Source organism: Cibotium barometz, chromosome 18 (assembly GCF_041138505.1).
Source record: "Cibotium barometz isolate CiBa-2024 chromosome 18, ASM4113850v1, whole genome shotgun sequence".
Lineage (NCBI taxonomy): Eukaryota > Viridiplantae > Streptophyta > Polypodiopsida > Cyatheales > Cibotiaceae > Cibotium > Cibotium barometz.
The window spans coordinates 29,172,917-29,196,532 of record NC_141063.1 but is presented as its reverse complement, the minus strand read 5'-3'; the positions used below and the strand labels follow the sequence as shown (position 1 = coordinate 29,196,532).

General features: G+C 37.0%; 1 protein-coding gene across 1 annotated transcript; it reads right to left on the bottom strand.

Annotated features, from left to right (window-relative positions):
• Window positions 1-949: 949 nt before the first annotated feature.
• On the bottom strand, window positions 950-2,384 carry LOC147629169 (uncharacterized). Its single transcript, XM_086812422.1, has 3 exons — window positions 2,245-2,384; window positions 2,130-2,156; window positions 950-1,753 (listed from the first exon to the last, which is right to left on the bottom strand). The coding sequence occupies exon 3, from the start codon at window positions 1,739-1,741 to the stop codon at window positions 1,310-1,312; it is 432 nt and encodes a 143-aa protein (XP_086668548.1). The 5' UTR covers window positions 1,742-1,753; window positions 2,130-2,156; window positions 2,245-2,384; the 3' UTR covers window positions 950-1,309.
• Window positions 2,385-23,616: the final 21,232 nt, after the last annotated feature.

The following is a 23,616-nucleotide window of genomic DNA, read 5'->3' as shown; positions in this document are numbered from 1 at the left end:
GAGACATCTTTGGATAGTGATGTATATGATGCTTACCTTTGTTGCTGGAGTTTTCCTTCCCAGATGTTATCCATTAGGAGCTCCTAGTACCTTACTTTTCCCCATAGTTGTTGTTTCAGTTTCAGTTAGTTGTTTAGTTGTTTTAGCTTTTCTTACACAGAAATTATATCAGATCCACCAATTGTTGTAACCTTTTTGGTCTCATAGGTCATTTTGGCCTTTTGAAGATGTTAATATATCATTTCATTTCTCTCTCTCTCTCTCTCTCTCTCTCTCTCTCTCTCTCTCTCTCTCCACGTGCGGGGCACAACTTAGTAGCTTATATTGTCCTCAAAGATATTCCCAAGGGCAGCTTATATTGTTTTGACACTTGAACATGGCACGTCTTTTAAGGTCGGTGCACCGTGAAGGGGCGAGAGTGTAGTGTGCAATGTGGGGTGAAGGGGGATTGCAAAGCAGATTGTGGGATTGGAGGTGAGGTGATGGGCTGTGATTTTAATGGTGGTGTTGAGCACAAGAAGAAGAACAGCCATGTTCACATCCACCAAGAAACCATACCACCACCTACCTCTACATTCCCACAAGAGATATCATCTACCCCTCTCATTTCCACCCCCACAGGTCTCCTTAGAGAGAAGGGGAAACAGTAAATTCAGAGTCTAAGCAGACTTAACCCAAATGCATGAAATAGGGAAAGTAACAGAAGTTACAGTATGGCTGATAAAAAGAAGTGACTATAACCATGCAGAGGAGGTGGTGTCTCCCAAAAGGGCAAGAATATACAGAAAGATAAAACTGATCAGAAATAATTTGCAGCTTCAAAAAGTTTTGAAACAAGATATACAGCAATTGTCATATCTTTACAGCAAATGTCATGAACTACCTAGCTTTTGACTAGAATCATTAGCAGAGATTCTCCATTTTGAATTTACAACCCTGGCTCTTTGCGGAAGAAAATTGATGATTCCATATTCCTGGCACACAAATTGTCAAACATACACCAGTCTATGATGATATACAGAAAAAGCAGACGTCTACATGGGCGAAATATTGGAGCTGAAGGGGTTGTGAACACCACAAAGGCACCAGTCTCCTCACCAACATATCTGTACTACTATATACAATGTTGCACTAATCCTATGTTGAGCAAGAAGCATGAACCTCTCTTAGCAACACGGTCAGCTCATCAGCTCGAGAATGTACCCAACTTTTGGTTTGAAGAGGCATAGCAAAGAACACACCTCAGTGCATAATTTATGGGTGACCGAGGGCAGCTTCATGAAACCAAACTTGCTGATATGCAACATTGTCAATCATACTTTTCTCTCCAATTCCACACCAGAAAGAACACCCATGACATTGCCAGTAAGAAGTCCCCCACAACTTGCCTTGGCCAGTCCCATGCAAAATCCTCGATCTTCCTCTCAAAGAAAAGCCTCCATGCAGCCATGAGCACGTGTATAAGCACACATCCTTTCGCAAAGAAACTTTGAAACTCTCTGTCCTTCACAAAAGCAACCATAAAGAGCAAGATGCCTATAAAGACATAGCAGATGCCCACAAGCGCTTCAGAAGTCTTGATCAGTAGCTGATCGTGGGGAGTAGATCCCAGGAGTTTGCTTGCTGTTTCCTTTCCAAGGCCGACTGTGGCCATCTCGCTGAGATAAAACATGATAAGCGAGCCAGAGACCACATCAATGCAGGAGTGCAGCAGGCAGATCAACCGAAAGCAGGTAGACATTGAGTTGCAGAGCTACAGAAATCGAGACAAAAAGAATTTGTAAGCTTTGATGGCGGTGGCAAGGGGCAGGTGTCGCACAGAACTTGCGATTTTGTTGTAAAGCTAACTGTGAATGCATCAAGATTTTCTGGACCATCTGGAGCTTTAAAAATCTGTTATGGCTTACATGGATACTAGCATGGACGAATTCCAGGCTTAACTATGCAAGCAATAATTTAGGACCTCTAAACAGAATATATTAAGCATCTTTAAGCTTCAAGAAACCCTAATCCATGCACATAAAGTCCTAAAATCTTGAAGAATTAAAGAAAAGTTTGCTAAAAACAGAAGGATAAGAAAAACATTCAAGGGAAATCCTAAAAAGAATGAAGAAGGAAACGACGCTTACCAGTTGAAGCAGAGAGGCGATCAAAGTCTGCGGCAAAAAAAACACAGAAAAACATCAAACCCATGTAACTGTAGTTTTTAAAGGAGAAAAAGAGAGATTGATGATGGGAGCTTACCAGGATTATATAGATTGAAGGGAGACCGGATCAAAAATTGAAGTGGAGAAGTGCAGGATAAAAGAAGAAATCCCCAACACTTCGCCATTCTGATGATGGAAAACGCAAGACCGGGAATGGAGAAGCTCTTACCCTCAGAGTAGCCATAGCTGTGGCGCGACACACACACACAGAGAGAGAGAGAGAGAGAGAGTAGACTAATATATAAAAAGCCTATTCACCTCCTGCACATCTATCTATTTTTGTAAGGTTTTGAGATACCTCGATTGAACCCACCACCATGCCATATACTAGAACCTTAACCTCTTAAGGTATCCAAAGTATAGTATGATGGATTCCCTCTACTAGTTAACAATTTTGGGATTAACCCCACTTTTACAAGAAGCAAATTTTGTGTCTTACTCTCCACAATTTTGTTTTAGTAGTATTTGGAGTTCGGGTGGTGGAACAATCGGGTTCCACAATGAGGACCCAGGACCCAGGTTCAGTTGTGGTAAAACAGTCGGTTTCCACGATGAGCACCCAGGTTCAATGCCTAGGGGCCACATGACGGACTGCACACACAGCACGTACATATCCACCTTCCCAACCAAAAAAAGAAGAAGAACAGAAGTGTGCAAATGCCATAACCCCACATATAGTAATCATGTGAAGTGTACATTGATCAATAATAGTACATGTTTGAGAGCCATAACATTACCCTCCCTAAATTGTTACTGTAACTTTATCATGAAGAATCCAATACTAGCACATGACGATGGGCTATTACAAATCAATTAGTCAAAAAGCGTGTAGTAATAAAATTAGTTTGCTGGTGAAACTATACTACCTCCTCTATTGTTAACAGGATTGACTCGATTTGAGTAGCTACTACAAGGCTTGGGAATTAATATGTGCTTGCAAAATCAACCATGTTAACACACTACAATGGTATATCGGAGGCTTTCTCTCACGTTTTGTTAAGTTACTATGTCCCCTCTACCCTAAGCACCTAGACTTCTACTATTATGTTTTGTTAAGTGATACTATTATACCCCCTCTACCCTTACTACCTAAACTTCTAGGGTGAGTTTCTTTTGGCAATCATTAAGGTGACATTAACCTATTATATGCCATAGTAGGGATATGTCTATTCCCCCAATACAATTGAGCAAATGTAAACCTTGAATTGGATTTTGAAACCTTGTTCTCTCCATAACCCATAGACAAAGAAGTAAAGTCCCTAGATCCAACCCCACTTATATTCAAGTAAGACATAGGCACAACATTCAAAGCACAGTCTCCCTTTTGAACGACATTATCCCTTATGAAGTGGTTTTTAACTCATGAAAACCTCACATTGTGATGTGTGGGTTTGATTGGACTTCACTTTCCTAAACATGAATAGGTCATTTATTGGGTGGGCCACAATGTTTCTAGTGACACATTTTTCTTTAGAGATATTTTTAGAGGTCACTCCTTGTAAGTTGTTATCTAGATTCTTTATTTCTCTCTAGGCATCTCATCTTTTTCAAATAAGATATGGTACTTCTTCCTATGAAAGGTTCTTAGTTTATGAAAGTGTGGCTTCCATAAAAAGGCCTTCACAACTTTATCGTGATGTCTAAGAAAGTCACATAAAGCATCCAAGATATGTTATCATACCAAAACTAAGGAAATATATATTGTAATATGATAATTGAAATATAAGAGAATACACGTTCCTACTTCCCCCAAAGATATATTAACATGAACCAAAAGCATGATGTGGATTACATGGTGAAATCTATCAATCCATTACATAGCCTTATGTTTCATATAGGCTCATGGAAGCATGCAAGGATAAAGCATAAGCTTTTAGACTAGGCCCATAAACTTTCTTTAAAATAATATGATAAAATTATGGCTTATAAGAAAGGCCAAAAGCAATAGAAAATTAAGGTTTATAAAAAAGTATGTCTCTAAGTGCTTCTCTACATGTAAACCTTAATTCACAATTAGCTAAAAATGTCAATTAAAATACAAAGATCCCCTTGATTGATTGTCTAGTAAATTGGCATGTAGGATCTAGTAATTCGCATATCATGCTTAGACTTTAGTGTGCAACTATAAATTTGAGGATGGTGCCAATTGCTCATTGCTTCTTAAATAGGGGGAGTGAGGTGCATTTATAAGAATCTACTTGCATACATGACCCCTCGATAAATTCCCTTGTATATAGGACAATCAAGAGTTTATTTGCCCTCTTTTACATAGAAATCATATACCTTTGTTAATCACATATACATGATAGTTACGAGTTTATGTGCTCTCTTTTACATAAAAACCATATATCAAATACCCTTGTTTACCATATACCAAAGATTTTCAACACTACACACTTACACTTTATATACCTGCTTTAACATCTTATACATAAGGGCTTTTTGTTGAAAGGCCTTCTCCCATTATGTTTAGGCCATTTGTTGCAAAAATCCATATTGTTCAAGTACACACATTAGGTGAGTGAATGTCACCCTTGGAATGTATAAAAACACATTTGTAGCCATGTACCATTACAAACTACTTTACATTTGGAAAAATGTGTAATTAAACTTTACGCCAAACTTTTATAATTTTTTCCTAAAAAGGGCCTACTTGAAGGACAAGTTCCAAGTAGAATCCTTTTACTTCTATCATTTCTTGGGATTCTCATTAGTTTGACGCCTAAGAAAACACATAAACTCTCATTAGTTTGATGCATAAGGAGACACATAAACTGATACCTTACCTAAGAAACATATATAATAGATCCCAATAGAATAGTCTTGCTTATTGTTTATCATCCTCAAGGCCCACCTACAAATATTGAGATCATCAAGGCAAGAAGGGAAATGACACAACTAAGCCTAACCATGCTATTGTGGTTCTATTATATAACTCTACAACCAAACTATTGAGGGGATATTTTTTCTTATTACTTGATCATGTGGGGGTGTGGTGGGAAGGGAATGGGGAGCATTTAGTGCATCGACATGAATCCTATAGTGTACACAACCCCCTAAGGAATTCCCTTATATACATGACGTGTTTAGAGTTTTTGTGCCCTCTTTTCAAACCTTTGTAGAACCTTATCAAATCAAGGGAACCTTATTGTTGTCTTGAATCTTAGGAAATTTAAATGTTGGGTGGCCTATTCCTAAACTTAGGAGAACTTATCATTTAATTAAATTATGGGATAAACCTTAGGATACATTATTTTTTAGAGAGAGAAAACTAGTCTAGAGGCTCTAAATTGAGATGGACCTAGTCTAGATAAGCCTTTGGATTAAATTATGAATAATGGGGTTTAATTTGGATAATTAGGCTTAATTTATGAACTTATGGCTACCCTCGTGCCTAGAGAGAGAAAATAGGAGGATAGAGAAAAATAGTACTAAGATGAAAAAAATATCGTAGTTTAATAAAAGAAAAATTAGGGTTTGTTAGGATTCATATTTAGAATTATTTTTTAAGTTTTGGTGCAAGGATAACCAAGAATTAGAGAGAGAGAATGATCGAAAATACCCTTAGAGATTTTCAACATAAGACCTGAAATAAGAGAAGTAGGTCAAGGACATTAAGTGACCTTCTTTATATAGAAATGATCCAATGAAAGTTGAATGGATTGACGTTGTGATGGGGGGGGGAGATGGATGAATGACTTATGTGATGTGCGAAAGGAATATGTGACCTTTATATAGTGTCTCAAGTGGTCCACAAAAAGAATTAGTAAATATGAAAAAGGTAAGGATCACCAAGATCTTACATAAAAAATACCACAAGTATGAAGCTCTAGAATTAAGTTATTAACATATTGGAAAGTGTACACACAAAAAGATTAATTGATGTATTGAAATGAAGAAGTACCCCAAAATAGAGCTTAAATTTTAGAAATGAATTAACTCCCTTATGATTCAATGGAATTACAACTATTGGTATATCTACTATTAATTCATCCAAATCTTTAAATTACTATCGATGGGTGCATAGCTTAGTAATGTGGGCTTATGACTTGAGGAGGGGAGGTCTCCACATCGAATCCCCACATTGTGGCCACAAGTAACACATTCGGGCAAGAAGCCTAAGCTTCCTCCAAGCAATAATAAGGATCTACTCAAGTAACAATGTGCGGCTATACAAGGATCTACTCAAGGAACAATTTGTGACTATATATTGCGATTATACACGGATCTACTCAAGGGGGGGGGGGGGGAGTCTTCAAATTACTACTCAATTTCCACTTTACAAAAGGATCCTTGTTGTGAATATACTAGGATCTACAAGTCTTGAAATTACTACACAATGTTTATTGATTATAGTCGACAAGGGCTGACTAATGAAGCTCCAACATCATGCGGCAACATGAACAATGATGAATAGTGGTAAAAGATTTCAATCTAAAATTTATAAATCTAGTACCATATAAAAATTGACATGCATGGTAAATGTGGTGGCATGGAGGATGCTCAACAAGTTTTTGATGTGTTTCCTATAAGGGGCTTTGCTGCATATATTTCATTGGTTAGAGTACATGCTTAGGAAGGAAATAATGCCTTGCTTTTTATTTATAAGGGAACGAAAGAGGAAGGATTAGAGGCAAATGAATTCAAGTTTCTCAATCCTCTTTCTATTTTCTAACATAGAAGTCTTATAGATAAAGGCCTTGACATTTCCCCAACCTGAGGCACTATACATACATAATTGACTTACTTGATTATGCATGCTATCTCATAAACCCTAATGTTAGTGCTAATGATATTTTGTTGGTAGGATCTAATAGTGTTTCACAACTTTCTAGAAGACACCACAATGGTTTTCCTTACAATTTGTGAGTTAAGGGCTAATGTGTAATCACTATCAAAAGTTTTCTAGCAAAGTGATAAGTTGGTAAAGCTTCCCATTGATTGAGTCCCATGTCTATATCCTATACTAATTAGCATGACTATTGTAAACATACTAAAGGGTATTCAAATATTTATGAGATGAGTCGATTTCAACCTTTGGATTTAGGATTTCATTAAGTTAAAGATTGTGAACCTTAGAGTAGCAGCACATATTAAAGTAGACTTTAATGTTTAGCACACTTAGCTAATTTAGTTTGTCCTTGTATTAACTTTGCATCACCCATTTACATGGCAATTATATCTTGTTGACGTGTTAAGATTTTTGAGAACTCTCCTTGATAGTAACACCTGGACTTATCTTGTCTTTACATCACCTATCTACATGGCAATCATATGTTGTTAACTTGTTAAGCTTTTTGAGAGCTTTCCTTGTTGATAGTGACACATGGGCTTATCTTGAATTAGTGTGGAACCTACTCTACACATTCTATTATGCCTCCCCACCACATGAAAGTATCATGACTTAGTGTGGCACACAGAGTCTACACATTCTATTACATCTCCCAAAATTTGTATGTAAATAGGCTATAACATGTTATAATGTATTTCTACATCTCTAGTTATGTGTGAGATACATCTCTAGTTATGTGTATTACTACATCTCTAGTTATGTGTGAGATACACTTCTCCTATATGTATTACTACATCTCTAGTTATGTGTGAGCTACACTTCTCCTATATGTAAGCTATAGATAATTTTACTCGAATTTTGTTATATGAGAGTTTAACTTCCTTTAACTTTGCAAGTGATTGTGATACATGGGATTATCTTGACATAGTGTGATGTGCTTCTATTCCACCTTTCCACATTTGTATATAATATGCTCAGGCCTCATGGCAATAGCATATTGTAGTTTATTATGGTTCATACATCTCTAGTTATGTGTGAGCCACACTCCAGTTGTGCATAATGTTGGGACAACCAAAGTTGATAATGTATCATGTGCCACTCTTATGTTTTATAAGCTATAGATCCTTATACTTGCATTTTCTTATATGAGACCTTATTTTCATTTAATTGAAAGTGATTGTGAGTGATAAACAATCTAGATATCCATATTGCATTCACTCCTTTTATGGCATTAGAGCTTCTTCTTCTCGAAGAAGCATGTGAATCCCTTGCTCTCAAGGGTAGTTTCCTAGGAGAGAAGACACATAACATTTTGAGTGGGAGAAATAGATTCCTTATTAAGATTCCTTTACAAAGCTCAAGTCTTGCTTTTTTTTAAAGAGCTCCATCAAAAAGTAAACTTCACAAGTTTCTTTGACAAAATCAAAGCAGTTTCCTAGTAGAGAAGACACACAACAACTTGAGTGGGAAAAATAGAGTCCTCAAGACTCCTTTACAAAGCTCAAATCATTTAACTTTTTTGAAGAGCTTCATCAAAAAGTAAATTTCACAAGTTTCTTCAACAAACTTGCCAATTTCTTAAATAACAATAGCATCAACTTATAATAATTTAAAATGATTCTCTAGGGATTGATAGGTTCATGAGAGAGAGAGAGAGAGAGAGGGAGAGAGAGGGAGGGAGAGGGAGAGAGAGGGAGAGGGAGGGAGGGAGGGAGAGGGAGGGAGGGAGAAAGAAAAGAAGAAGCTCAATTCCTTCATAATTAGTGATGGAGAAGCAATGCCATTTTTTGTGCTAACAATAAATGGAAGTGGCAAAATTCCCTATCAATAGTGAGCCTCACACTTTAACTAGCTCTTACCAACATGCAAAACCTTGGGAACTTCATAAGAGGGAGTTTGAGCTCTCTAGTTGAAGGCTTGTGACTCAAAGATCAAAGAAAAGAGCTAGCTAGTAGCACATGGCACTTTAACAAGTGCATCATTAGCCAATGGTGGCCACGGTGAGCTTCTCTTAAAGAAGTTGTCACTTTCACTCTATCACTGGCCTTTATAGAGTTCTCTTCAATCTCTAATAGCTTCTTGTTGAGATACTTCTCCAAAGCTAGTATAATAGAGATTTCTAGATAGGTTAATGCACACCTAGCTTGACACATAAGACCTTGGTCTTCACAATCATGTAGTTGAGCAACTTCTCTAAAGCTAGTAATAGAGATGTATAGGTAGGTTAGTGCATAATAACTAGCTCCTAGCTTGACACATAAGACCTTAGTCTTCACACCATTAGACTAGATGATAACGTGAAGGATAAGGTTGGGAAAGATTCGATAATGAAAACTCCTTCAATTGTTTCACAAGCTATCCAAGGTACTAACCCACTCCCAAAATCATACAATATTGAATGTCCTTAATAATCAAGGCAAAGGCTAACATTATATTATGTGCATATTGTATGTAATTATGATACCAATATAAGTTGTTATCCTAGAGTATTAAATGCCTTACCAGCTTATCGACAAAGAGCACCACACTTTCTTTACTTACACCACCAAGACCAACCACCACACTTTCATTACTTACACCACCAAGACCAACCACAACACCAAACCAAGCTTAAACACTGGCAACTAGTATATTAAATAATTCAAGGGAGTATATAGGGTACCAAAAGTTCCCTTACTTTTGCCCATTTTACCAACAGAGCCTCTTGCTCATAGGGCCACTCAATTAATCAAGCATCGATTGAGGAACTTGTGAAAATTTTGGGTATGAAGTTAAACTTGAACCAAACTCGCAATAGGAGATCAATCCCAAGAATCCTTGCCAATTTATTATGAGGATCAACAAGGAATTTTAATTTTGGTGTTTTAAGAGCACAGCAAGGGTAAAACCCCAAGGCATAGATATCAACTCGACATCATGAAGATCTCCATATCTCCACTACTGCATTGCTATTATTTTTAAGGATTGTAATGCAAAATTCCAAATAAAGAATGCATTCTAGTAGCTTCAACAGCTCCAACTTGTAATAAATATAGCATGGAACAAGGATTATCTAAGAAGCACGTAGGCATAGATATCAACTCGTTATCATGTAGATCTCAATATAGATCTCCACCAGTAAAATGATGTAAGAGCCCTACCCTCTATATACAGCTATATCGGAAGACTTAATTAAGGGTGGAGTGGCTTAATCGGGGCCTCATGTGTCAATATCCTAATGTTTGGCTCTCTAGTAGCTCCCTCACTTAACGGCCCTAGAATAGTCCTTACATTAAGAAATGGGTATGATTCCTCTCTAGTATATGTCCCCTCCATGATTCTCAACCGATCAGTTGTTGCTCCCTGCGGCTCAACTGATGTCTTACTCCTCAATTATGAAAGCAGCGGTCTCTACTTATTCCTACCCAAAATTCTTACTAACTAAACTTTAATCTTGGTTTTTCATAGTTTTCTAAGTTTTACTTGCGAATGTGGTCTAGTTTTAGAAAGGATCTAATTATACTGTGAGATACTCGTCTTTCCCTTACTTGGTCATAATGGTCCAATCTACCAGGCGAAAAAACTCTTAGGGATGATCAATCTTTCAAAAGGATTTTTGGGACTTCAAGACGATTTCAAGGATTTTTCAGATCTCGCACCTGAGCCTAGCCCCAACTAATCCCATGGGTTAGCCACCATACCCAACCACTCAAGCAGAGAAGTCCGGTGTGTCATTTTTGTTTTGGGTTTAGGGGTTTGTGCCTAGGTACAAGGGAGACTAATCCAATGCTCCTTGGCTAGCATGGTTTATAATGTTGCGTGTATATTGAAAACAGAAACATCGACACAACAATCACTTTAACTTTTCCAACATCATTTCATGAATACAATCATTTCCAGGAAAACAAAAATGGTTATTACCATTATGCATTGGACCAGTTAGGTCCATGATCCAAGTCAGTTACCCTAGACTCTCTTTTCACATAGCCGGTGTTGCTAGTCTCTCAAGGATTACCCTGTCTAGTTTCGGATTTGAAGTGGGCAAATTAACGAGGAATAAGTACTGATTTCATATGATTATAATGACATTCAAAGAGTGGCTCACTCTATTGACCATTCAAAGAGTGGCTCACTCTATCAACCTAGGTACGGCTCACACCATCGACCATTCAAAGAGTGGATCACTCTATCGATCATTGTTAAGTGCGGCTCACACCATCAACCATTCAAAGAGTGGCTCACTCTATTGACCATTTTTAGGTGCCTCTCACACCATTAATCAGCCTTTTTCAAACAAGAGAATACAATTCTTTTCAACTTCCAAACAACATTTCCATATTCACATCATTAATAGATTGCATTGCCAATATAGAAGTTTCCTTAGTCTTCCTAATCAAAAACTTGATCCCAATTTCCATCCTCATTTATGATGCTGAAATCTCTTAGTTTCTGACCTCTATAGATGATTCTATTGACTAAGGTTAAAAGACCAAGTTGACTTGTTCTTCTCTAAGAGCTTTTGATTATCATTTTATGGTTCTAGTTTGGTGATCATTTTGACCATTGATTGGATTAACTAATCAAATTTGATTCTCTTGGAAATTTCTCAAAACATAAGAGAAGCATCAACCTCATTTTCAAGTGGTCAAAACTTGTTGAGACTTGAAATCGTTTGTGGAGTTCGATTCCATTGATTGGTAGCTCATTTTTACCATTAATTGGATTAACTAACCGGATTTGATTCTCTTGGAAATTTTTCAAAACATAAGAGAAGCACCAACCTCATTTTTAAGTGGTCAAAACTCGTTGAGACTTGAAATTGTCCATGGAGTCCAGTTATGTTGGTTGCGGCTTTGTTCATATGTGATTCTCTCTGTTTAATCTCACAAGAGGAACCACACACCACTTTGCCATTGCATTCAAAAAAATATTCATTGATGTTAGATTCATGAGGGAGGTGCCATAGTTGTTCTGGCTTATAAGAAGATAATAAATCCTTGGTATAAAACAATTTGAAAATGTTAGCTCCGATTCTCTTTAATGTAAGACATATGCTTAAATTTGTATGCCTAGGGTAGCTTGTATAAGCAAGCTACCCTAGGCATACAAGCACTTAACATGTGATGTAGCATTCAATGTAAAACCTGCAACATGTGATGTAGCATTCAATGTAAAACCTACAATCTTTATGCTATTCAAGAAAACAAGCCTCTTTTAAGCTCCATGCTCACTCCAATCTTCTCATTATGCTTACCCAAGGTAATGAAACACAAGAGCACAACCTTCATAACGCTTACGAACCTAAACAAGCATATGCTTAAGCTATATATGCAACAAAATAATCAAGAAAGCCATGATAAGTAGGCACCAATTTTTGCTCATGGGAGAGTGAAATTTGTTACAATCAAGCATATAGGCATCACATTGATCAAATTTTTATTATTTCCATGCCATTGGATGATCAAACAACACTTCCAAGTGATCAAAACAAGCTAAAAGAAGATTTTGAATTTTCACCTATTTTCCATGAACTTTGAAAATTAAATGCTAAATATAGGATGCTTGAACTCATGCTTAAACACTTCAAGATGCTTAGTAAATGAATGGAGAAAGGTTTAATAGCTTCCTTGAGTGGAGAAGAGTAGTAGAAGTTGGTTCCACCCTCCAATAGGTAAGCTTCTTTCTCACATTAAAGAAGAAAAGAATAAAACGTATTGTTTCAAATAAAAAACTGCTTCAAAGGTTCACTTTAGGCTTAATTTATAAGAAAATATTAAATGTAAGGTCCCTTTTGCTCTTAATAAGGCTCATGTGGTGTATTCTTTCCCTCATTTGGACTCCCACACGGGTGTACGACACCTCCCTTGAAACCTCTTGTAAAGGCCATATGCCTAAATTAGACTATATTTACTATATAAGTAGCTTACAATAACACATGTTAATTTATGATTAAGTATTATCATTAAATTAAGTAAGTCATCATTATCTCTCTTCTTTTCCTTATTCACAGTTTATGAGCTTAATTCTTCTTGGTGTCAATCTAAGAAAGCCTTCCTTCTGCAAATTAAGTGGCATAGCCAAAGAAGAAAGACCGAGCATCTGAGAGAGAGAGAGAGAGAGAGAGAGAGAGAGGGAGAGGGGGAGAGAGAGAGAGAGAGAGAGAGAGAGAGAGAGAGGGGGGGAGGGAGGGAGAGAGAGGGAGGGTTGCATTTGACTGCTCTACTCATTGCCATAAGAAGGAAACAACCCTATCACCAGTGATACACTATAATTGAGCTATGCAGTCGGTAGCCACGGCAACCACCTCCATGCATACAGTGGATGGCCTAGCAAGATCTTCTACACGACGATAGCCAATTAGCTGCACAAAATACATTTCTCTTTTTTTAAAGAAGATAACCCTAAGGTTTTATTAAAACCTCAAGTTTTTGAAGGTGTAAAAGCCCTAAAATAAGGGTGAGTTCACATTAGACATTAGGCAGTATGAAGTTATTGCACACATATATTTGGAATTCCATAAGGGTGTCATCAACAAGAGGATCATTGACTCCATGTGAATTTGATAAAATTCTCATCAACTTGGGCTTTGACATGGGTGTTTACAACATCTACACCAAACACTTCCATAAAGCATGGATTTTCATTAATAAATATTCCAATGAAAATGATCTCCTTCAACAAATCCATAAAGCATGGATTTTCATTAACAAAGATTCCAATGAAAATGATCTCCTTCAACAAATTCTAGAAGCATTCGACATGGATTCTTTGGCAAATATGTGATCAAGGAAGATCTTAACTCCCAAAAATCAACTACCTTTGTAAAAGGGGCCAAATGAGCACCTCATAAAACAACATGGATATTGTGGCATGTAGTAATGGTCATAGTTATAGTATGTTGCTTGTTAACCCCTAATGGTTTTCCCTTGAGAGTCCACATAGAGCCCAAAATATGGCCATGTAGGCAATGTAGGAACCAAAGTAGGGTTTTGGAAGTTGGCTCCCAATGGTGGCCATCTCCAATTATGGTCATGGACATTAGGGATTAAAGGAGGCATGTGTATGGTTTTTAAAGGTTATGTTGATCTTGGGTTAGCATGAGTTTATTAGTGAAAGAGAGGTCAAAAGATGTCATATCAAGATGGGTGTTACTCATGGAGTTACTTTGAAGTTATAGAAGAAGGTGAAGTGTTTCTTGGAGGTGGAAGTTAAAGGGTGACTCATTGTACGTTGGCTATTTAAGAGCCTCAAGTCTAATGCAAAGAATGAGGTTTTTTTCTAACCTCGTGTCATTATATTCTAATTTTGTCAAGTAGCTTTAGTACTAGTCTTAATCTCTTTTCATGCATTTCTTGTATGTCAAGATGTTGCTGTTAATCCACCTCTACCCACCTTAATCCACCATAGCCAAGCCTAGATCCATGTATCTTGACATGATATCAGAGCTGGCTGTGCATAGGTCTATCGAAGGATTAAGCAAATGATAGCATAGGCAGCTTAGATTTACGTGTGTTAATGTGTGATTAAGTACTGGCATTAAATTAAGCAAGTCCTTATTATCTCTCTTTTCATCTTAGGATTCTTCAAAGTTTATGAGCTTAACTCTTCTTGGTGTCAATACAAGAAAGCCTTGCTTCTAAAAATTAAGTGGCATAGACAAAGAAGAAAGAGGAGATAATATCAAGATCTTCAAGTGGGCTTCTATAACAATCTATTTGTCTTTTTGTAAAAGAAACAAGTAAACCTATCATGCTCAATAAGAACAGTTGGCATATAAGAGCTTTCATTTAGTGAGGCACCTCCATCTAGATGAGCATACAAGCAGACCAACCCATTTATAGTGGAAGAACAAGGAAGTGCCATAGCTGACTTGACATGCAACAACACAACAAGGGCTAGCAGATTTCATTTGACTACTCTACTTATTGCCACAAGAAGAAAACAACTCTTTCACTAGTGATATATGATGATCAGAGCTACACAATCGACGCCGACCACCTCCACGCATATAGCTGGCGGGACAATCGCCTCAACAACATGCTCATTAGCAAAAGGCTTACCTTTTCATTTTTTTGGTAGAAGATAATCCTAAGGGTTATACCCTTAGTGATAGTAAAAGATAAGGTTTTGTTAAAACTTTAGGTTTCTAAGGTGTAAAAGCCCTAAAATAAGGGTGAGTTCACAATGGGAAGTATATGAAGTTATTGCACACATCTATTTGGACTTCCACAAGGGTGTCATCACAATAAGAGGATCATTCACTCCATGTGTATTAATGAAATGCTCATCAACCTGGGCTTTGACATGGTTGTTCACATCATCTACACCAAACACTTCTGTAAAGCATGGATCATCATCAAATAAATATTCCTAAGAAAATGATCTCCATCAACAAATTCTAGAAGCATTGACATCGGCATGGATTCTTTGGATCATATGTGATCAAGGGAGAGTTCAACTCCCAAAAATCAACTACCTTTGTAAAAGGGGCCAAATGAACACTCAATTTTAGCACCTCATAAAAAACAATATGGATAAAACATCATGTACTAATGGTCATGGTTATGGTATGTTTTTTTTGTTAGCCCCCTTAATAGTTTTCCTTTGAGATTCCACATAAAGCTAGCCATGTAGGAACCGAGGGGGGGTGTTAGAAGTTGTCTCCCAATGGCCATCTCTAATTATGGTCATGTTTTAGACGTTGGGTAATGGTAGTGGTCATAGACATTAGGGATTAAAGGGGCCATGTGTACAATTGTCAAAGGTTATATTGATCTTGGGTTAACATGGCGTTATTAGTGAAAGAGAGTCAAAAGATATCATATCAAGATGGGTGTTAACATGGCGTTATTAGTGTTGGGTCAGCAACTTCCACACAAGTGTCAGATGAAATCAATTCTTTGTGCTACCTATGTGCTGAATAGGTGCCCCACTAAAGCTTTGAAGACTATCACTCCTTATAAGGCTTCATTCAATTCTTTGTGCAACCTATCACTCCTTATGAGGCTTGGTTCAATCAAAAACCTAAGGTTGAACACATGCATGTTTTTGGTTGTGATGAGACAAGGTAGTGAAATTTATTTATATTGGTTATAGCACTGAAAGAAAAGGTTATCGTCTCTATAATCCTCTCACAAAGAAGATTTTTTTCAGTAGGGATGTTGTTTTTATAGAGGATTTTGTCTATCCAATAATAGAATGCGTATGCCAATTCACATGGCATGTTTGATGGGTTATTACCTATTCTCAACAGGTTTTCCCTATTGATCCTTTTTTGCATTGCAAAAGGCAAGAATGCTCAAGGATTTGATGTACCAACTTAAAATCATCTAGATGATGTAGTAAATGTTAAAAGATCAACAATCAACAAATCTAGGCTTATACCTAGATGGGTTAGAAGTACCTTGTAGGATAGCAAATTGACTGCTCCTTTATAGAGTAGAACTAAGTCCAGTGCTCGAACCACTTCTTCAAAGAATATTGTTAAGTTTTCATTTCTTAGTTCTCTATGTAATGTAGAGGAACCTTCTTTTGAAGAGGCTTAAGAAGAAAATCACTTATGTGAAAAATGAAGTTGTATGTGCATTAACATTCTTTTAAAGAACTCATAAAGAAGAAACATTTTTTTACAAGCAAGAATCTAGTTAACATTATTAAAAATGTGGATCTAAGAAGGCTCAAAGCAAGTGATCAAGGCCATAATGAAATACTAATACAATGCTAATACAAGATTAAGATAAATGTTAATAAATGACAATGATTAAGGCACAAACTCAATAATCTCATTACATAGAGTTGATCCAAGTACAACCTTTTATAGCTCTCATGGAGCTCCCAACTCACCCAAATTGGGTAAAAGCCATGTAGGATAAAATTCATTCCATTATAAAAACAATGGTACTTGGGATTTAATGGATCTACCACTTGGTAAGAAAGTTGTTGATACTAAGTGGCTTTTCAAAATCAAGAGAAAGGCAGATGGATTTATCAATTCAATCTATTACAGTATACATGACAATGCGGTAGATCTTTTCACTAAAGCCTTATTACATGAAAAATTTGAGAACTTTCACAAAGATGTGGGCCTCTTCCCTTTCAAAGACTCATCTATAATCTTTGTAAACCTCACAATTGTATTATAGGGGGGTTTGTTAGATATTTGGTAGTACTACACTGTGAGGCCCATATACTTATGCCATGGGCACTTTTGTCCCACTGGGTTTTTTTCCTATGGCCATTCAGGCATGAACGGGCAGCATAAAGTTAGCTAGTATATAAGCAACCTCATTCATAGTTTAGAGTTTACTGCTCATTTATACTCTCTTTATACTTGTAGATACCTTCATCTATCTCCTTTAAGATTTCCAATCTCTCTCACACTCTACACCTCTGTGTTCTTATCATTGCGCATTGTGTGTGTGTAAGTCCAACTACATTCTATGAGCTAACAAGAAATCACACCATTTTTTAGAGAAGGAGAGGGTGAAGGTGAATATAATTTTTTTAAAAGTGTGAAGGGTGAAGGTGAATATAATTTTTTTAAAAGGGGCAAAGTTGGGGAAAAAGAAAGGAGATTAAGGTTTTTAGGGTTAAGGGTAATTTCAAAATTTCCTTTTTCTTCTTCATTTCTTCTACTTCACTGGATTTAACAATTGATGTATCTCTCTTTTGCTCACTTTGATGGCCATATACTTTGGACTTGAGGAAGGATAATCACCCCATTGCTATGCTTGACAAGACATGACCTCCAGCTCTGCCCACTGCACTCAAGGATAGCTAGTTAGGAGGGCCAAGAAATGGCCCTGCTACTCTATGCTTTGACATGGCCATTAAGCTTATTCTTTATGGTGCTCGAGGATGGCTGAAATTTCCTAATTCTATTGCACTTGATGGGCCACTAATCTTACTTTCTACTACTTTGCTTTTGATGTAGCCCAGTGGCACACGAGGTCACTATATTCTCTCTGACAACAAGTAGTGGCTTTGTTGATGACCACCACCACCATATTCTGTTGCTCTCTCCTTTACACTATTGCACTCCTCTACTACACTTGATGAAGGATATACCAAGGAGGGGCCGGCATCAATGGTGTTATGGATATGTGTAGCTAAAGGGAAGCAAGCATTGTTGTACAAGAGTTGATATTGGGCAACCGGTTGTGAACTTGGCAAATATGGTGGCACTGGTGGGTGGCCAACAATGGTGGTGACATGTGAGGCAAGGTGTAGCTATGCTTGACATGCATGTTGTTGGCTTCACAATGGTAATGATGGTAGCCCAGGCTCTGCATCAAAGATGGTTTAAGGATTGTAGTCACGGGCTTTGCATGTGAATAGGTATGGGGAGGTATGACTTAAAGGTCCCTAATGTACATTTCAGACATGGGAATACCTATGCCTTATGGTGGTACACTACTTTATCTACTAGGCCAAGAATCCAGATAAACTGATGAATATACACTAGCTTTTCATCCCAAATTTGATCCCATGTTGTTTGTTATCAGCTGAACATTTCCTTCTAAAGATTGGCATATGAGCCACGTATCTCAAGGGAAAAATATTCATGCAGCTCCAACAACCTTTTAAATAACAGATTTTGAGCGTTTGCATTCATGTTGTGTAGCATAGGTGTGGTGTGAAAATAATCAAACACATAGTGGAGATTGTCTCTAATCCATCATTAAGGGTATCCTAATGATAATAAAAAAAGCCACACCTTAGTAACAAGCACACCAAAGTCACACATGGTGTGGCGGTCAAAGCAGCAGCACAAGAACTCTCGTTCAAAGATAGATCCCACGAACAAAGGAGCCACAAGAACTTGCTTGCACACTCAACTCAATAAAAGCAGCCAACGATGGGTAGAATTTCATGTTGAGATGTCAAGCTCAACATGGGCTGACAATCACGAGGCACCTCAATGATCATTCGACATTTACATCACTGGTGGCGAGTTTGGTAGTTGGCACCGACATATCTTCGCCAGAGATTCTACAGCTAGACTACACCGACTAGTCCACATCTACCCACTCTTCTTAGCATGTTCACATTATAAAGCACTTGTATACTCTATTATGTGTGTTAGTCACTTTATCTCCTTTGTAGACCTCTATTGTTGTGTGAAGAATAAGAAGAATTTTCAGCTTCTCACCTTGTGTGTTCTCTTCTAGGGTTTGTGTGAGTGTGTGTGTGCTTGCAAGAGCTCAAGCTCTCTTCCCCCCCTACATATTTTCATTTCCTACTACCTCACTACTTAACAAGTGGCAACTCCTCCAAGCTTCAACATCCTTGCCTATTTCATCCAATAATGGAGTTGACTGAACACAAGTACATCAACCCACTTTTTGACCCAACACCATATATGATGTGACATAAGAACCTGCTCTCTCAAAAAGAAGGGTAGGCACAACTTTAAGGTAAAATAAAAACAAGGAGCCACAAGAACATATAACTTAGGTATACACATAAGGACTTATCAAAGTGTCTAGGGGACCTTGATACATTGGATAGAAGAGAAGTTAAAAGGTATAAAGGATGAATCAGAGAATCTACATTGGATGGAAGAGAAGTTGAAATGTACAAAGGATGAATGGAAGAATTTATGCCAATTTCTTCTCTCTTCAATTCAAAAAGGAAATTTGGTAATCATTGGGCATATTTATCAAGCGGCATGTCCAATTGAATGTTCCAAACTTAGGTAAGAAATAACCTTTGAAAAGGTTAACATTTTCCACCACTATAGAAATCTTTGCTTGGCCATGAAAATTGTCAGAAGGAGGATGAAGCTGATGATGGTCATCTATAAATCATACTTACCTCATCATCAACTTAGACCCAACCAAAGTGACCTTTATAAGATTTTCACGCTGTGAAAAACTAGACTAGTTTTTCATGCCATCAAGAAAAATATAAAAATACTTACTAATTGATGTGCTAGGAGAATAATTCCACCCAAAAGCGATGCCATGAAAATCACCTCTGTTTTCAAGGCATGAAAAACCAGGCTTGCTTTTCATGCCATCAAGAAAATTAGTTGATTAACAAATACTGATGGGGAATAATTCCATATCTCAATTAACTATCCCTCTAAGAATTTTAACCCCTGAGAAATTCTAGTTTTTCACTTCAACTTCAATCATGGAAGCAACGCCAAGAATATTGATCTACCATTTCTATATGACTTACTAAATATCAAGATAAGTCAAAAATCAAAAGAAAAATCATCGTGAAAAACCAAGGTTTTTCATGTCATGAAAACTACCATGGTTTTTCACACCATACTTAAGCTTGATGCTTAGCATCCACACAATGATCTATCATCACTAATTTGTCATACTAACATGGGATCATGAAAATATCACAAAGAGAAGGTAGGGAGTTGGTTCACATCAAAAAACATCTTTCATGTCATGAAAAACTTTACCTTGGTTTTTCACATAACAGGGTAGTACACATTAAGCATCAAAGTGCATAAATCAGTACTTAGATATGCTAAATTTCTTCCTTAAGTTGTTTGCTTGTGAATACACTCAACTTAGAAAGGTGACTATAGTATAACATAAAATAGAGCTCAAACTATGTTAAAATCCTACGGTACAAAAGTTGAGGAGACTAGGAAAGATCTAGTGTGGTGATATTCTCATGGTAGAAATTCAAAGGTTGCTAGGTATTGGATTTATTTTCCTTGTGGAAAAGTTTAAATGGTTCTCACAAATAGCATTCACCCTTAAAAATGGTCATAAGTGGATAATATGTGTTTACATGAAACCTTTGAACCAATGCACAAAAAGGGACCATCACCCTTTACTATTTTAGGATGAGATAATCACGTTACAGGGGGCACAAAGTGTGATTCATGTGATTTCGAGATTTGGATAGCCAAAGAAGACCACATTCACCACACCTTGGGGTTGGCTTACAAGGTGGTGCCTTTTTGGTTAACAAATTCTCCTACCATTTTCGGATGAGAGTGTGATTTAGGTTATTTCCATATTCGGATAGCCAAGAAGACTTTATTCACCACACCTTGGGGTTAGCTTACAAGGTGATGCCTTTTGATTAACAAATCCCCCTACTATTTTAGGATGAGATAATCAAAAGGTAGAGGATCCATCTTGCTCTTTTAGAGGTTTGATGACATAAGGGGCTACCTTAATCCTGTAACATGACATATAGCTTAATCAAAGGTCACCCTTTTAGGCCATCAGGTGTCATGTTAAGGCATTCTAATGGACCCCTTGCTTCACCAAGAAATGTGAAGTAGTTTAAGATATTTATGCAAAAGGTTACATATTTGAGTAGGTTTGCCTTAGCTTTTATACCCTTTACATCACTTATATCATTAAGATATCATGTTTTGTTGGATGACACACATAAAAATGCCTTTAAAGTGCCAATTCTCAAGCAACCAAATTGGGACAAAGAGATTTATGCCAATCCTATGCAAATCCTACCATTAGTGAAGATGCCTTGGGAGTTTTACTTATGCAAAAAGATGCATGTGGGTGAGAACTATCTACTTTGTAGAACGCATCCTCTTACACGTTGAGAAAAGAAGTACAAATATTGAAAAGGTGGATTTGGCATTGATCTTTGTGGTAAGGAAATTTGGCCTTATCTCCTCCCTAAGACTTTTATCTTTATCTTTAACTCCTCTACAATGCTTCATTTAGAGAAGATGTTCTTACTGGCCGTTTTTCCAAATGGTCAATGGAGTTATAGGATTTTGAATTCACATTCTTGATTGAAGACTCCACTAGAGCCATTTAGCTTTTTTTTTGCAAGGAAGGAATACCAAGGTGAGGTACTGCATGTTAAAAAGAGAGAGGAGATGCTTAATTTGGAAACATAGTTTTGTAGCGCAATGCATTTATACTTGACTTTGATGGTGCTTAGTAGGAGAGTGATAGGCAAAGGAAGTATTATGATTTTTGACCATGACATGCATGAAGTTTTGGTTAAATCCGTCAAGTTGTTAAATGCAAGAATTAATAATGAGGCTGATTATGGTGCATTAATGTGTGAATTACATAGGGGAATAAATTTAGGCATTCAAAATTTGATTATCAAACATGATTCCATGCTTGTGGTCGTACAGGTGTATAGAATTAGGAAGGTAAGGAAACAAAATATTCAATTTCTTTTTTATGAGTTTATGCAAAAAATGAAATGATTTGATAAAAGCAAGAAGAAAATCTTTAGTTGCTTTTTGATGAGGTTAATCTTCAATTTCTTTTTTATAAGGTTATGTAGGAAATGAAATGATAATTTGATTTTTAAAAAAAATAGGTAACACATATGCAAAGGAAGAACAAACTTAGAGTTGGTTTTCTTGCAAACAATGGTGTGAATGTGTTTGTATGCACACTAGAAACTGGACTTGAATCACTTAAGGATGTTTATGATTATCTTGTTAGTGGCTCTTTTCCACCTACATTGAATGTGTAAGGAAAAAGAAGACTAATCTATAAAGCCAAAAATATGCATTAATAAATGACACTCTTTTCCACCTACATTGAATGTATAAGGAAAAAGAAGACTAATCTATAAAGCCAAAAAATGCATTAATAAATGACACTCTTTATCACTCTAGCAAGGATCTAGTGTGTACCATCGTAGAGTGGTTGATGCTCGAGAAGCACAAAAGGTAATGTTAGCATAGCATGTAAGGAGTATGTGGTGGGAACTTTACACATGAAGGGGTATGTGGTGGGCACTTTGCACATGAATCAACAATAAGAAAAATATTTGCCACAAATTACTTTTTGGCCAACCATGTATAGAGATGTGCAACAATGGTTAAAAAATATGCCCATAGTGCTAGATAAGTGGTCCATTACATCCAATATAGCTTTTGGTGGTCCGTTTTGATAAGTAGAGATGGATGGTCCCTTGCCCCATTCTTTAAATTAGGTAAACAATATATTTTGGTTATTGTCATAGATTATATGACTACATGGGCAGTGGCTCGAGTAACTACCAGAGCTACTGGTGATGTTTTTGTCAAGTTTTTACCTAAAAATGTTTGCTCTATATCTGGTGTTCCACTTGAGATTGCAACTGACTACTAACGGCAGCTAGGATTCAGAGGAGACATCGTAAAAGAATTTTTCAACAAATTGTATGTCAAACATAGGCACTCTCCTCTAGTGTAATGGCATGTCAAACATAGGTACTCTCCTCTAGTGTAATGGCATGGTTAAAAACAAATTATTAACCAAATTGTATGTCAAACATAGGCATTTTTCTCCAGTGTAATGGCATGGTTGAAAAAACCGATGGTATATGTTCAAGTCAAGAGCTTACTTTAGCCTTGTTTTTGAAGCACATGTCATTGGGCCGTGCATTCGAGGCCACAAAATGCAACTTCTTGATGTGGGTGCGCTAGCTCATCCATCACATCATCACTACATTATTACACATGAATGCTCCTTGTCTATGGGATGAAGGGAGAGCTCTCTTCACCTAGATAGAGGCAAATAGATACGATCCCTTGCAATCAATGGTTCTCTCTCACAAAAGGTGGGGGAAGAAGAGGTTTCTAATGTAGGAGGAAAACCTACAAACAATCCTACCTAGCATCAAGCAAACATGATTCAGTAACATACACGCAAGCAAGAAAAGGAAAAAGAAGAGCTC

Bases quoted from the DNA above. Each gene is read 5' to 3' on its own strand.
- LOC147629169 (XM_086812422.1), bottom strand. From the start codon at position 1,741: ATGTCTACCTGCTTTCGGTTGATCTGCCTGCTGCACTCCTGCATTGAT.